We start from the raw sequence: 16,095 nt of genomic DNA, 5'->3' as shown, positions 1-16,095 counted from the left end.
ACCTCACATTTGCCAAAAGAAGGTGCTGGCTCAAGATAAGACACTAAATTAATACAGAAAACAGTTTACATCCTGAGCAGAGTCCTAAGGAATTTTGCAGGGGTTAGGGGAGGAAAACAAGCAGGGGCTAAGTCCCGAGAGGCAGCCCAGGGCTCCCGGGCAGCCAGTTGGGGGGCTCGAAGAGACGCGGGGAAACAGGGCCGCGTTCTGCCCCACTGCTCTTGGGGACGCTCGACTCTAACCTCGGCTCCCCATTCAGATGGACGTGGTTCTCCAATCTCCACAGCGCCTCCTCGCGCTCGCGTCACCATCCCCACCTAAATTGTCCCTTCCCTCGCACCCTACCGAGCGCCTGGGGGAAACTTGGCGTCACTTCCGTCACGCGTAGGGCGCATGCGCCGAGGTGCCGGCTGCACGGCTGCCGATTGGCTGCGTGGGTTCGTCGGCGGGAGGATGCGCGGCGCTACGTTGCTCCTCCCCCCGCAGCGCCAGGTCTCGGCTGAGCGAGCGAGAGCGAGCTGAGCCGGTGTCTCGGCCGAGTGAGGGCAGCCGCGCCGCGCTACCGACCCCGACCGCCGGTTCTGTCGCTGCTGCCGCCGCCGCCGCCGCCCTGCGCGTCGTGACCCGCGACCCCAGACTCCGACTCCTTTTGGCCTGGCCCGCGCGCCCCAGGCCCGGCCCGGGCGGCGCGACGGGAGGATGAGCGGCGGGCGGCGAAAGGAGGAGCCGCCGCAGCCGCAGCTGGCCAACGGGGCCCTCAAAGTGTCCGTGTGGAGCAAGGTGCTGCGGAGCGACGCGGCCTGGGAGGACAAGGTGCGGTGGGGCCCGGCGAGGGCGCAGGTTCGAGGTGCCGGCTGGGACTCGGGGACCAGTGGACAGGCCCGAGCCTGCCCCTGCGCGGTTCGGGCGCGGCCGAGTGTTCGGGTTGGTGGGGGGGGGCGGCCCAAGGGTGTCGCGGCGAACCTGGCTGGGCTCCGGGCTCACCGCAGGGCGGCCTAAGCGTGAAGCCGCGGGGGTCACGCGGGAAGCAGCGAGGGGGGCACAGGAGCTGCCACCCGCGGGCAGGGCGTGAGCCGAGTTCCACCGTCGCCTTTTACTGCCAGTAGGATCTTGAGTAAGCGACTTGTCTTCGAATTCATTACTTCATGCAGTCGTTAGCGCGAAGTGTAACGGTAACAGTCTTCTGTGGACTTTCTGCCGGGGGTTCTCTCCACCCAGTTGTCGGAACAGCTCTGGAAAGGGGGGTATACCGTGGTGCATGGAAGCGTTTACAGTTGAGGAGGCTCGCTAGAGGTGAGCTGCTGCCTCTGGCTTTTTATTGAATGGGAAATCCTGAATGCCTCAGTCACTGTGAGAGGGGAGACCGAGGCCCGCTCTCAGAGGGTGTGTATGTGACAGAGGGAAGGCGAGGGGGTAAACCCCAAATGTGTGTGAGGAACCGTCAGGGCTTCTAGACGTTTTCACTGGTCACACGCTTTCAGATCGGAGCATAGGCACTCCCCAGCCCTGCTTCATGACCTGGAAGGCACCAACACAAACAGCCTGACTCCAGTTGGCCTGAAGAGAATGTTATATTTGTAGTATTTTCCCCTTGTTTTTCTGGACTGATGAAGTGGGTTTTCCTTCCTGGAGTTCCTGTAAGATGGGAGGATGGGAGGTACTTCCTGAAGGTGCCCTTGTCCTGCCCCTGGCCCTGCCCAGCTCTTGTAAAACCTTTCTGATGTGCTGTGTCATTTCTCTTTCTTTTCTTCTTGTACAAGGACTGGTTTCTGCAATCTGGGGCGGGTCAGAAACCTGAGTCTTCGTGTGAAAATTAGATACGCTGGCACCTGCCTTCACTTTTGTTTCTGATTCCTTTCTTTGTGACTTAGAATTCACTGTGCAGGAAGATGGTGCTTCTGTCTATGGTCTCCCCTCTGAGGGTCAGACCCGAGTGTTCAGTGACCAGTAGCACAGTTACCACAGCCATTTCATCCCAAGCCATTTCATTTTTGAAGCTCCTAAAAAAAAAAAAATAAATTTTTCTAAAAATTTTTATTTAGCACTCAGGCCCAGAAGTCATCATTTAAGATAACTAAGTATGTTCTTTAATAAAAAAAAAAAAAAAAGGTTTTAGTATAAGAAGAGCTAGAGATCAGAAAACTACACACTATTGTTCTTGGAGACATTTCTCTGGAATATGTGTTTCTTAGCAGAAAGCTTTTTTATTCTTTACCTATTACAGAGGCTCTCGTGTGGCACCTACTGCAGATAATGCATGCATTCTTTCTTTCTTTCTACAGGATGAATTTTTAGATGTGATATACTGGTTCCGACAGATCATTGCTGTAGTCCTAGGTGTCATTTGGGGAGTGTTACCATTGCGAGGTTTCTTGGGAATAGCAGGGTAAGTCTTGGGTATCTTGCATTTTCATGATATTTCTTTTCAAATAGAGATTTTGTTTTGTTTTTATGGAAAAGGCTATTGCTAAGTTGGAGGATTTTTTTCCCCCTTAATATGACTCTGTATGTGTGAGAAAGAGAAGTGACAAAAGAGGGCAGCTCGGGTGGCTCAGCGGTTTAGTGCCGCCTTTGGCCCAGGGCATGATCCTGGGGACCCAGGATCAAGTCCCACGTCAGGTTCCCTGCATGGAGCCTGCTTCTCCCTCTGCCTGGGTCTCTGCCTCTCTCTGTGTGTCTCTCATGAATAAATAAATAAAATCTTTAAAAGAGAGAGAGAGAGAAGTGACAAAAGCAAAAAAGTAGCCCTATGATGGCACTCCTGGGTCTGGTGCAGCACTCTTCAGTTCAGCAGGCCTGGGAGCATCTTAGATTAGACGTGTTATCTTTTTGAAGACAGGGCTAGTCCATTCGTTCATGGGTCCAAAGCTACTGGATTGCCTACTGGTGGCAGGCATCTAGTTCCAGCATGACCTTTGTGCCAGTGGAAATTTGGAAAGTAGAGGAATTTCTATACTAGATGACCACTCCCTTGTGATTGGCAGTGTGCTGGGTGTCCTGGATCTTGGCTTTGGCAGAAGTTATTTCAGATCCCTACCTTTTTAAAAGCAGTGAAAAAGTAGGAGGTTGGGCCCTCTACTTTTTACTGTGTTTCTGTGGCCAGTGGCAGCACAGTTGACACTGGCCCCTGGTCTTGGCTCAGCTTGTTAACAAGTGACTGAAAGTGATGAGTCCACATGCCCACCAGATTGAATTAAAAGGAGGTGTAGGAGTTGTGTCAAGATAGGAATTGTGGGTAAGCTACAGTGACAAATGGGCAGGCAAGCCTTTGAGCTTTTCTTTTTTTCACACAGGGAATAGAAACTGTGATCCCTGCCCATGGACCATCACATTGGTTGTTTTAGGGGTGATCACATCTGTTATTCCCTCACCCTAGGGTGAAATAGATTTCAAAGTCCTGTGAGTTATTTTTTTCAGAAGATAACCCAAAAGGAATGTACAGTCCCCTCTTCTAACAAAGTTTCTGATTTATGGTACTGAGGAAAGCATTTGACCAAGGAAAGGAGTAAGAGTTATGCTTTGCCTAACTTTGACAGACTGGGTAGGTGGTAAATTCTGAATGATGCTGAGGAGACACAGGACCTGGGGGTCATAGAAGTCTTCCCCGGTTGGAGGAGGTATATAAATACTCTTTAGAATGTTGGTCATCCCATCTGAGCTTTCTGTGAAAGAAAAGGCAGATAAAAGGTCAGAGAAAGGGGGAAGGCAGTCTAAAGACAAGAGGGAGTCTCCTATCTTCACACAGTCACTTTTCTAGGAGAGGATAACACTGGTTCAGACCCCTTGCCCGTATCTTAGCTTGCAGGATTCCTGAGATTTCTCTGAAGTCACCAAATCCAGGAATAGTATAACCTAGACCAGAGTTAGCTTAGTATTCTTTCCACTGTGGCAGATGAGTTAAGCTGCCTAGAGATCTCTCCTTTGCCTTTTCTTTCTTTTCTTTTCTTTTCTTTTCTTTTCCTTTTCCTTTTCCTTTTCCTTTTCTCTTTTCTTTTCTTTCTTTTCTTTTCTTTTCTTTTTTTTCACTGTAGAACGCTTCGGATTCAAGTTCCAGCTTTGCCACTTTCAAGCAACATAGGTTTGGGGCTCACCTCTCTGAGCTTCCATTCTCTCATTAAAAGGGGGCACTGGGGATCCCTGGGTGCCTCAGTGGTTTAGCGCCTGCCTTTGGCCCAGGGCGTGATCCTGGAGTCCTGGGATCGAGTCCCACATCAGGCTCCCGGCATGGAGCCTGCTTCTCCCCCTCCTGTGTCTCTGCCTCTTTTTCTCTCTATGAAATAAATAAATGAATGAATGAATGAATGAATGAATGAATGAATAAAGGGGCATTAAAAGTACTCTCTTCTAAACTTAATGTGTGAACTAAATAAGATAATGCAAAGAATAAATTCCTAAATGTAGTGCTTAGGACATCATATGCACTCCATAAATGGTTCACTGCAATCATATGATTAGCTATACAAAGAGTGCTAAAAATTGCTATTGAGAAAACAGGAAAGGAGGTGTTTGGGAGTGAGTTCGCCTTGGAGTAGTTCACCCATAGTGCCACTTTCTCAGGACTGCCTGTTTCCTGGAGTTCAGTCCCATGCTCTCATGCCAGAGCCATTTTTTCTCACTCAAAACAAATCCCTTTCCTCCTTTGGTTGGCACCTTTCCCCTTGCTCTTGGAAAGGGCCCAAGGACATTGATTTTTCCACACACATTCCCTCTCCTTCATCTGTCTGACCCAGTTGCCTGGGCTTAGGACAGAATGGCTCTGGTGCTCAGTTCTGGTGACCATCTCCTCTACTTCCTGCCTTACTGCCCTCTGTCCAGACCCCACCTTGGCTTCTTTTCATTTCTGGTGTGGCGACAATGAGGGCATATTAAGGTAAAACCATTTTCTCAGTTCTGAGGTTTTGCATCATCAGAGAGGAGGGAGCACTATCCGTCCCTTCCTGCTTCTCTCATAGAGCATTATGATTAATAGTGCTCAGTGAATGCTTATTAAAATTTTTAAAATTATTTTTTAATTTTTTAAAAAGATTTTATTTATTTATTTATTCATGAAAGACACATACAGAGAGAGGCAGAGACATAGGCAGAGAGAGAAGCAGACTCCATGCAGGGAGCCTAGACGTGGGACTTGATCCTGGGACACCAGGATCATTCCCCGAGCTGAAGGCAGACGCTCAACCACTGAGCCACCCAGGCGTCCCTAAAATTTTTTAAAACCTGAAATGAATTCCTACCAAACCTTGAAAGTAGGGTCATTCATACGTTACCACTGTTATATAATCTTCCAGCCCTGAAATCAGAGTATTTGTTAGAGATTCATTATTTTGTTAAAATTCTTTTTTTTTTTTTTTAAGACTTTATTTATTTATTCATGAGAGACACAGGCCGAGGGAGAAGCAGGCTCCATGCAGGGAGCCCAACATAGGACTTGATCCCAGGTTTCCAGGATCAGGCCCTGGACTGAGGGTGGTGCTAAACTGCTGAACCACTGGGCTTGCCTTTTTTTTTTTTTTTTTTTTTAATTTATGATAGTCACACACAGAGAGAGAGAGGCAGAGACATAGGCAGAGGGAGAAGCAGGCTCCATGCACTGGGAGCCCGACGTGGGATTCGATCCCGGGTCTCCAGGATCACGCCATGGAGGGTTTAGCGCCAAAGGCAGGCGCTAAACCGCTGCGCCACCTAGGGATCCCGGGCTTGCCTTTTTGTTAAAATTCTGATTGAAATTTTTAGGATAGGGCAGCCCAGGTGGCTCAGTGGTTTAATGCCGCCTTCAGCCCAGGGTGTGGTCCTGGAGTCCTGGGTTCGAGTCCCACGTTGGGCTCCCTGCATGGAGCCTGCTTCTCCCTCTGCCTATGTCTCTGTCTCTCATGAATAAATAAATAAAATCTTTAAAAAAAAAAAAATTTTAGGATAGAGTTTTTTAAGAATGCATTGGAGAATCTTTTTAAGGTTTTTCCCCCACCCCCTCAATCCAACACGTTCATTTTTTTTTTGCACATCTGCTATGTAGTTCTCTTCCTCGCATTTACAATATAGGGTTTATGCTCATACTTTAAGCTCAGTGTGAACCCCTCCAATCCTTTCTGACCCCTCCCCCTTGACCACTAGACATTTAAATAAATGCCTTTGTTTCTGTGACTTCACTTGCTACTTAGTGTGTGACCCTTGGAAGGCAGGCCCTGTTAGCTCTTTTCTCTCTCTCATCCCTTATGTCCCTTATGTCCTTTTCCGAGACACAGGGAGGGGGGGAAGGGGGCAGAGACACAGGCAGAGGGAGAAGCAGGCTCCATGCAGGGTGCCCAATGTGGGACTCAGTCCCAGGATCATGCCTTGAGCCAAAGGCAGACACTCAACCACTGAGTCACCCAGGCATCCCTCTCCTTTTCCTTATATTTCCCTGTTCCTCCTATCACTAAGCAGCCACTTTTTTTTTTTAAGATTTTATTCATTTATTCACGAGAGACAGAGGCAGAGACACAGGAAGAGGGAGAAGCAGGCTCCCCACAAGGAGCCTGATGTGGGACTAGATCCTGTACCCCAGGATCACACCCTGAGCTGAAGGCAGACACTCAAGCTGCTGAGCCACCCAGGCGTCCCAAGCAGCCACATTTATAGCCACAGACTCTCAATGAGTCTCATTCTCCAGGCCTAGTTTATTAGCTGAGTTCCAGGGTAATATTTGAGTCCTACTAGTAGTCTCTGTCTGGAACCACTAACGGCCTGTCCAAAATGAACTCCATTGGGTGCCCGGCTCTGGATTTCAGCTCAGGTCATGATTTCAGGGTCCTGCACTCAGCAGGGAGTCTGCTTGAGGATTCTCTCCCTCTCCTGCTCCTCCCTCTGTTCTCTCAGTCTCTCAGCCTCTTAAATAAATCTTTAAGAAATGAAACAATATGAAACTGACAGAGGGAGACAGCCAGATTGGTCCCAAGATTTCTGGCAAAAAATAAGGATGTGGCCACAACATGGCCAGACCAATGACTGTATTTTGTGTGAAATCCAAGAAAAACCTGTTCTTCCTGACTTCCTGCTTCTGTTACTGGAACCATTATACTCCTAGACCCTTAGGCTTGAAGTCTTTGGGTCTCTTACCTACCTCCTCATTCAGCCATTTTCCCAGTTCCTGTCCTCAAGTTCTATTTCTGCTCACATCCTAAAACATGGTACAAGTCGAAACCAGTTTCCAAGCTCCTTTTCCCCCCATTCATGAGAAAGCCCATACTCTTAACTGCTCACAGACTAGGCTTCTGGGGCGCCTGGTTGGCTCACCCAAAAGAGCATGTGACTCTTGATCTCAGGGTCATGGGTTCAAGGTTGGGTATAGAGATAACTTAAAATCTTTAGGGACATCTGGGTGGCTCAGTGGTGAGCGCCTGCCTTCGACACAGGGCGTGATCCTGGAGTCCCCAGATCGAGTCCCACGTTCGGGCTCCCTGCATGGAGCCTGCTTCTCTCTCTGCCTATGTCTCTGTGTCTCTCATGAATAAATAAATAAAATCTTAAAAAAAATAAAAATAAAATATTTAAAACAAAAACTAGACTTCTGACATCTGTATACCTGTCTCATCCCCACCTTGTTTATTTATTTTTTTTAAAATTTTTTATTTATTTATGATAGTCACAGAGAGAGAGGCAGAGACACAGGCAGAGGGAGAAGCAGGCTCCATGCACCGGAAGCCCGACGTGGGATTTGATCCCGGGTCTCCAGGATCGCACCCTGGGCCAAGGGCAGGCGCCAAACCGCTGCGCCACCCAGGGATCCCCCCACCTTGTTTAAATAGCCTCAGGGTCTGCCCCCATCCCTTGTACTGATTGACCTCCTCAGCATCATTGTACTGCCTCCCCCACACCAGCCCACACTTCATCCATTAGGAGGAACCAGTTCTTTGCATTTTTCTACCATAGCCTTCAGGAGCAGTGTGGCCTAAGACCAACAGTTCCCCGTTAGATTAGATGCTGTAACTAGGAAGATCAGAAAGAAAGTCTTAATAACTTTATAAAAATTACTTTTAAATGATGATTATAACAAGAGATCAGTACAGCAGGGTAATAATATTATACCTCACTGCATTCTAAATCCTTTATTAGTTAAATAATATAATACAAGGGGTCAGGAGCTTCCTGGAGGTGCTCACAAACCTCTGGTTTCAATTCCATGCTCACTCCTGTTTTTGGCCTCCTAATAGATAGCTAAGGGAGGGCAGGAACTCAGTGTTTACCTGTGCATCAAGTGCAGAAGCAGACAGCAGATATCTGGAAATGGTCTCCCACTGGGAATTAATGCAGGAGCTGCTTTTGTATGCTTGCTTGTTCACGAGGCCATGAAGCAGCAGCCTATCGTGTTTGCGTGGCCATCTCATCCAGCTGGAGCTCCTTGGAGGCCCATGTCCACTGCCCGTCCTATTTGGGATGGTCCAGCTACCATTCTGTCTTACTGTGAGAGGACTTGGAGAACTTTATTTATTTTACCTTTTTTGCTGGGCATCTAAAACAAACAAACTTGCTCTTTATGTCTCCAGCTCACTGAACAGCTCCACTGAGGGTCTAGGTGTTTTTAACATATTATTTCACTTGCTGCCATAATACAATAGTTGATTGTACAATGACGGGGGTCCTGGTAAGGCGGGACGGTGATGGGAGTTCTGAGTGTTCTGAGCTTGTGGCTCGTGTTCGGTGCTTGTCCTCCCTCCAGATTCTGTGTGATCAACGCAGGAGTCCTGTACCTGTACTTCAGCAACTACCTGCAGATAGATGAGGAAGAGTATGGTGGCACGTGGGAGCTCACCAAAGAAGGATTTATGACATCTTTTGCCTTGTTCATGGTATGTGTAGCTGACGATTATATAGCGGATCCTGTGGTTTCTCCCGGGGAGCACATTGATTGGGTTACACAGTGTGATTGGGGTACCATTTTTTAAAAAAAAACTCCAGGGAACGGTGGGCATTTCCTCCACCAAACCCTGTTGTCTCAAAGGATTTGGTGTGGCACACTGTAGCCTCCCTATGGTGTGTGCACCCAGTGCCTGTCATCAGTTTCTATATCTGATTCTCAACTCTGGCTGCATCGTAGAAACTAGAAATATTTAAAAATACGTGTATGGCATTCATAATAGCAGAAAAGCACAAACAACCATCACCTGGTCAATAGGTAAATAAAACGCTGTATATCCATACAGTGGTAGATTATAAAGAGGCATAAAGTACTGATAGGGGCTATGACTTTGATGATTTTTGAAAACGTTATGCTAAGTGAAAGAAGCTAGACACAAAACATTGTGTGATTGCATTTATGTGAAATGTCCAGAGTAGGCAAATCCACACAGAAAAAAGTAAATTAGTGGTTGCCAGTGGCTGAGGGAGGCAGGGGGTGGCAAGGAAATGGGAAGAAACTGAGGGTGATAACGTTCCAGAATCAGTTAGTGATCTTTGCACCTGTAAATATATTAAAAACCCCCTCTCTAATGTGTATATGTTTTTTTTTTGTATTGTATACTTACAAAGGTGAGCTTTATGAAATTTGAATTGTATCTGTTAATTTTTTTAAAATTATAGACTCTAGCCCAAATCCATAAAATCAAAATCTCTGGGTGGGAGTGCCTGGGCATACATATGGATTAAAGGTCCCAGGAGATTGCAGTGAACAGCCAGTTTTGAGAACCTCTGCTTTATTTGACAGGATATGATGGTGGTTTTTCAATTTGTTGCTAATCCTAACACTAGCAGTACAGTCTGCTTTACCTGTATCATTTCTTTATATTTTTATAACTCTACTGCCTGGTGCTCCAGTTGTTACTTGGGTGAAAGGGAAGCTTATCTGTAGTCCCTGTGGGAGCACTGCTGCGTGGTCTTCTTGGGCTCTGTTAGAGACAGCTTGATTTCAGTGCAATTATTTAGGCCTCCAGGCAGATGCATTGGATAGTCCCTGGGAAACCCACTGTGCACACATCCTAAATCTGTAACATTTTTGTTTTGTGGAATAGGGGCCTATATTGACCCAGGTGACCTATGAACATTGCTTGTCTCCTCTCTAGGTTATTTGGATCATTTTTTACACTGCCATCCACTATGACTGATGGTGTACAGACGCCACCTGCTCTCTGTCCAGTCCAAAGGACCTTCATAGTTACAGCACAGAAACCTGATTGTAGGGGCACCCCAGCCACGTGGAACCTAGAAGACCCATGTTTCCTGGACTGAGAATCAGTGTGTTGGGCATCAGTGTTTTCTGCAAGGGTTGTGATCTGAAACTTTTTAAAGAACCATCCGCCTTTTGGGGAAGCATTTCTGAATTGTCCATCACCAACCATTTCTTGGATATCATCATGAAACACCTGTTTGCTGATCGGAGCTGTCGTTTAATTTGATGCACCTCTGGATCCAGATGAAACATTAAATTGTCTTCCTCATTTCTCCATCAGGTGTACAGTTTTTAAAACTATCAATGGCATTTCAAGTCTTCTGAAAACAGTGTGGCAGTATGTGCGTGGTCCATAGCACAGTACAAGCAGCATCTAATAACAGTTTTAATTGTAGAATGTTTTTGGGTACTTGAATAAATCAAATCTTTAATTGAAAAATCTGTTGATGATACCCGTTAAAGCCTTTCCCACCTTACCGCTAGCCTCAGAACCCTGCCCTCCATCTCCTCTCTCTGCTCCTGTAGCAGCTCCAGCTGGGCCTCCCTTAATGGGAAGCAGGGAAATCAAGTGCTAGAGTTGGTGTAGGCTGTGGTCTTGGCTTTGTGTAGAGAGGCTTACTGATGTCTGATGCCCCTGCCCAGCACTGAGAGACATGACCGACCTCACCGTAGTGTGCCAGGCCCAGAAGTTGCCATTTTGTGTTTGACCACAAGATGGCAAGGCCACTGTAGCCTGGAAAGTCTAGGCAGGTTCAAATGATAAGCCACAAAATGAAAGAGATCTTGAAGCTAGGACTGTCCAGAGAAGAGGTTTGATGGGGCTGTTTGAGAACCTGGACTGTGAGAGGTCCCCTTTCCTCTGGGCCCCAGGTGGAGGCTGGACATCCTGGGTTCTGTTGCTCTGGTACGACATCCATCCCTTCTGCTTTCCTGTCCCTTCTGGGCCACGGTCCTGCCTTTTGAGAATGGTAAATTCTCTTTAAATGATTTTTTTTTTCTTCTTGATGCTAGTGGTTGTTTCTACCTAGTGGGTGGGGTTGTAGGAGTATAGAAGGGGATCATCAGGCAGGGGAGGAAGATGGTACTGGAAATCCTAAACTCCAGTCAAACTGGGTCAAACCCCAAAGGCTTAGTCTCTTTGGAGCCCTGTCCATTTATTTGAACTAGAGGTTGCAGGTGGGTTCATGGCACTGGGAGAGGGTTAACTGACTTGTTAGGGCTAAGAAGAAGGAACAGAGGACACAGGTGGGACTCTGAATTTGCCTCTGGAGTACTAAGGCTGAGCTGAGCTGGGGGTCTAGGTGCTGCAGCGTTGGATTCCCTTTTGGCCTCTGCTTTGGGCCATGGCATCCTCCAAGGAGCTGTCATCGGTCAGGCTGATGTAGGAGCTGAGGGCCTCCCGGAGCCCCTCGCTGAGGAGAGGGGACTCCCCTGCTGCAGGTGCTTCAGCAAATAGGAGGGAGCTATGGAGAGGGGAAGAGAATTGGGTCAAGTAGTCTCATGCTCCCTGCACTCACCACACAGCTCAAGTTCTCCCCACCTGAAAAGTCCCAGTTGCTCCCCGTTCTGTCACATAAAACCCCAGCCTGACTTGGGTTGGTGCTTTCTGTTCCGCCCCATCTTGTATGACCTTCCATCCTGGCCATCTCTGGTGTCTGGGCCTGCCCTATACCCTCTCCCATTTTTTCCTGCCAGTCCCCCTACAGTCGTGCCGAGCCTGCCTTGGTCTCTGCGAGGTCACTCATACTGGCTCACCAGTGTCCCCACAGGTGACAGGCTCATTTGGGGTTGTGAGTTCCCAGGGGTGAGTCTTTCTTTGTTCTGCCTTCATGTTCCAGGGGTCCCCTTACCTGTCCAGCTCTTTCCAATTGAGTGGTGCCCTTTGCACAGTAACAGGTAGGGGTGTGGACTTGCCAGGGAGTGGGCCAGCCCTCCGCAGGGCACAGGGTTCCTTGAGGAGGCAGCAGATGTCATCCGCCAACTCTGAGAAAGAGACCTAGACCCTTGACACGGCTGACTTCAGCCCTGCTTTCCTCCCTAACCCCCCCCCCCCCACACACACACACCCTGACGGCTTTCCCCATTTGGCAGGTGGGGGCATGTTCAAAAAAGAATGACAGGGGGCACCTAACTGGCTCAGTCAGTAGAGCATATGACTCAGTCTCAGGGTTGTGAGTTCAGGCCCCACTTTGGGTATAGAGATTACTTTTTTTTTTTTCCACAAGTCTCAAGCTGTTGATCTAGGGGCTGAGATCAATGTCACTCTGGGCTAGGTTTTGAAGATTTAATTTACTGTGGTTTTAGGTACGTTGATGGACCTCTTTGAGTGCAGTTTCTGATTGAGACAGTGCTTTGGGAAGAAGCTAGAGAATACTTAAATCCCTACATGTTCTGTCAGTATCCACTGCATGAACCCACCCTCTAGGAAACCCCTGATCAATTTTCCCAGGATGGTCTTTCCTGTCTGTCCCTTTGATAATGCCCTAGTGGCTGCATCCTCCAGTCCGTGTAACAGGACAGGCACCAGAAAATGCTAAGAATCAACTGAACTGCTGTACAACAGCAACAGCTCTAGGCTTGTTTAGAGAACTGTGCCTGTCACTGAGGCCTTGGACTCGAACCACCATGGTAAGTGAGGTGCCAGCCCAGGTTCACATGGGAGGTTTGTGTGGCTGTCAGGGCATGGGATGAAGATGGAGCTTCTGGCCTACGTTCTCAGCACAGGGACTGGCATGGGGATGGAGAGGCCCCTCTTCCACCTGTCTGGATGTTCTCCAGCAGGTAGATTATCCAAGGGCACAACCGTCTGCTACCCAGATCCCACATCCCTGTCTAATGGATGCAAGAAAAGACCATACCAGAATAATGATCCACTAGGGCCTGGAGCGAAGGAAAGGTGAGGCGTGGTGAGATGTACAGCCAGCCGTTATCAAGGCGCTGGATCCTGTAGTGTCTGATCCTGTCCCACGACGCAGGGCGGCTGAGGCGGACTGACAGGGAGTAACACCCTGGGGAAGAAAGGTTCGGGGTAGGACTGAGGCCCTGCTGGGACCCATCCCAACGCACTTTGGGAGAAGAAAGAGATGAGGTGGCCACTAGGCCCAGACAAAAGGGAAGTAGTCAGGGGAGGGAGAAAGACTTGCTCTCTTGGGCATAAATGACTACATGTTCTTAATCAATAGGGTTCTTGTGAGGATGAGATCATACAGTGCTCAGGACAGGGCCTGGCACAGGTTACATGAACATTTAAGTGTTGTCTGTTAACAGACTTAAGTGTGCAGAGAAGTATTAGAATGTGAAAATGTGTCAGTGGATGTTAGCAAAGATGTGCTGAAGGAATTCTTACTGTACTGGTGGAAAGATAAATTAATACAAGCCACTTTGGAAACAGCTGGCATTAACTAGTTGAACATGTACCTCACAACCAGCAGTTTCATCTCAGCATGTTAATTTAGAAAATACATGAACAAGAATATTCATGGCAGCTTTGTTTGGAAAAATCCAAAACTACAAACAGCCTGTATGCATGCCACAGAATGGCAATAATATGGAGCTGTACAAGTTAGTAACCACTACACACATAAGCATAGCAAAATCTTAAAAATGAGAAGAAACGGCAAGTCACAGAAGTATACATTTGGCATGACTCTAAAGCTCAGAGGCAGCCAAGACTATTGCATGGAGATACATGTATGGCAAAGCTTATGAGGATAAGTTAATAGAGGATTAATAATGAAGCAGGCAGGGGCTTCAGAAGGATTGCTGTTGCACAATTTCCTAAGCTACTACATGGGCACATGGATGTTGGTTGCATTATTATTAGTCTTTAATTTTTTTTTAAATTTTTTTTAAATTTATTTTTTATTAGTCTTTAACTTACACATTATATACACTGATGTAAGTGACAGAATTTTCCCAGTTTCGCTTTTTTAGTTTTTAAAATCAACTTTAAGGCTGCCCCGGTGGTTCAGTGGTTTAGCACTGCCTTCAGCCCAAGGTGTGATCCTGGAGACTTGGGGTCGAGTCCCACGTCCGGCTCCCTGCATGGAGCCTGCTTCTCCCTCTGCCTGTGTCTCTGCCTCTTTCTCTCTGTCTCTCATGCATAAATAAATAAAACCTTTAAAAAAGTAAAATAAACTGTCTTGGGATCCCTGGGTGGCTCAGTGGTTGAGCATCTGCCTTTGGCTCAGGGTGTGATCCTGGAGTTTGGGATCGAGTCCCGCATCAGGCTCCCTGCATGGAGGCTGCTTCTCCCTCTGCCTGTGTCTCTCTCTCTGTCTCTCTCATGAATAAATGAATAAAAATTTTTTAAAAAATCAACTTTATTGAGGTAAAACTTATACAATAAAATGCATGCATTAAAGTGTACGGTTGGATTTCAACAAAAAAAATTTTTTTTTTAAAAAAAAGGACTGGCTAGCAAAGGAAAGCACATAGTTGAAAAATGAATGGAGAAAAAACTGAAATAACACATAGGCTTGCAATAGTAGTTTTCAGCAGAAGAAGATACACAGGAGAGCACTTTTTAACTAAAGTGGGATTAATTTCTTAAGCCAACACTTCAAAGCCAAACAGAGAGGGTGTTCAGTGAAATAATAGTAATAATTTGTTACTGTCGTCTTAGGATCTAAAGCTCCTGGTAGATTGTTTTGTTTTTTAAGATTTTTATTTATTTGACAGAGGGAGAGCGAGAAAGCACAAGCAGGAGGAGTGACAGGCTAAGGAAGAGGGAGAAGCAGACTGCCCGCTGAGCAGGGGGCTGATGCCAGGACCCCTGGAGCATGACCTGAGGCAAAGGCAAACACAAAGCCACCAAGATGCCCCTACTGGTAGATTTCATGTGAGTGTTTACTATGTGCTTTATGTGGATTAGCTCCTCTAATCCTCCTAACAGTGCTTTGAGGTAATATAGTCATCCCCACTCTACAGGTAAGAAAACTACAGCACAGAGAACCCGGAAGAAGAGGCCATGATCCAGTCCCTTATCCTTATCCTGTGGAATGCCAATAAAAAGCAGGAGTGAATTTCCTAAACCACAAGCACTGCTCTATTTTAGGAAGAATTTACTTTAAGGAAGTGGCCTAACCACTCAGGAAAAGCAGAGATTTTTCAAACTGGATTTTAAAAAGCAAGGCTCAACTATATGATAAACACACTTTGAATAATAAAACAGGCTAAAAGTAAAAGGATGGAAAAAGATGTATCATGAAACAATAGGAAAGCTGGAGTAGTTCTATCAGGCAAAGCAAAATGCAAGACCAAGAGTACTAACAGATAAGAGAGGGACGTAAAAAAAAAAAAAAAAAAGGGACCCCTGGATTGCTCAGTGGTTGAGCATTGACCTTCAGCTCAGGGCTTGTTCCCAGAGTCCAAGGATTGGGTCCCACATCAGGCTCCCCTCAGAGAGCCTGCTTCTCCCTCTGCCTCTCTCTGTGTCTCTCATGAATGAATAAATAAATTAAAATAATAAATAAAAATTTCAAAATCCTGAATTTGTATGCACTCAGTCGCAGAGATTCAAAATATCTGAAGCAAAACTGACAGAATTAACAGAAGATATAGACATCCATGATAATAATTGGACATATCAACACTCCTGTCTCAGTACTTGATAGGACAGAAAATTAATAAGGATATACAAGACTTGAACAATATAACCAACTTGACAACATAGAACACAGCACTCAACAATAGTATATACTTTCTTTTAAGTGCACATGGAATATTCAAGACTATAGACTGAACCATAAAAACAAATTTGAAAGAATTGAAATCAGTAGTTCTATCCTTGGGGTGCATCAATTGGTTAAGAGTCCAACTTGATTTCAAATCAGGTCATGATCTCAGGGTGGTGAGATCGAGCCTTACATCAGACTCTGTTATGCAGAGTCTCCTCTACTTATCCCTCTGCCCTTCCCTGCACGCTGCCTCTCTCTCTCTCTCTCAAATAAATAAAC

At 46.7% G+C, this 16,095-nt stretch overlaps 2 protein-coding genes across 3 annotated transcripts in view; one reads left to right on the top strand and one right to left on the bottom strand.

The window, feature by feature from the left end:
• Positions 1-468: 468 nt before the first annotated feature.
• RAB5IF (RAB5 interacting factor) lies at positions 469-10,412 on the top strand. Its single transcript, XM_055301093.1, has 4 exons — positions 469-813; positions 2,283-2,386; positions 8,693-8,822; positions 10,032-10,412. Exons 1-4 carry the CDS (start codon positions 700-702, stop codon positions 10,071-10,073), a joined length of 390 nt encoding a protein of 129 aa, XP_055157068.1. The 5' UTR covers positions 469-699; the 3' UTR covers positions 10,074-10,412.
• A 132-nt stretch (positions 10,413-10,544) lies between these two features.
• SLA2 (Src like adaptor 2) overlaps positions 10,545-16,095 on the bottom strand; it is a 28,474-nt gene continuing 22,923 nt past the window's right edge. For both annotated transcript variants that reach the window (XM_055301041.1, XM_055301031.1), the window contains exons 6-8: positions 12,997-13,146; positions 11,989-12,121; positions 10,545-11,601 (exon numbers count right to left, since the gene is read on the bottom strand). In XM_055301041.1, coding sequence (XP_055157016.1) covers positions 11,436-11,601; positions 11,989-12,121; positions 12,997-13,146 — 449 coding nt within the window. In that variant the 3' untranslated portion in view covers positions 10,545-11,435. The remainder of the gene's footprint in view (positions 11,602-11,988; positions 12,122-12,996; positions 13,147-16,095) is intronic.

The sequence above is a fragment of the Nyctereutes procyonoides genome, unplaced genomic scaffold (genome assembly GCF_905146905.1).
Source record: "Nyctereutes procyonoides isolate TBG_1078 unplaced genomic scaffold, NYPRO_anot_genome, whole genome shotgun sequence".
In the NCBI taxonomy this organism is placed as follows: Eukaryota; Metazoa; Chordata; class Mammalia; order Carnivora; family Canidae; genus Nyctereutes; species Nyctereutes procyonoides.
The sequence above is the reverse complement of the archived record's forward strand: the minus strand, read 5'-3'. Positions and strand labels throughout refer to the sequence as shown.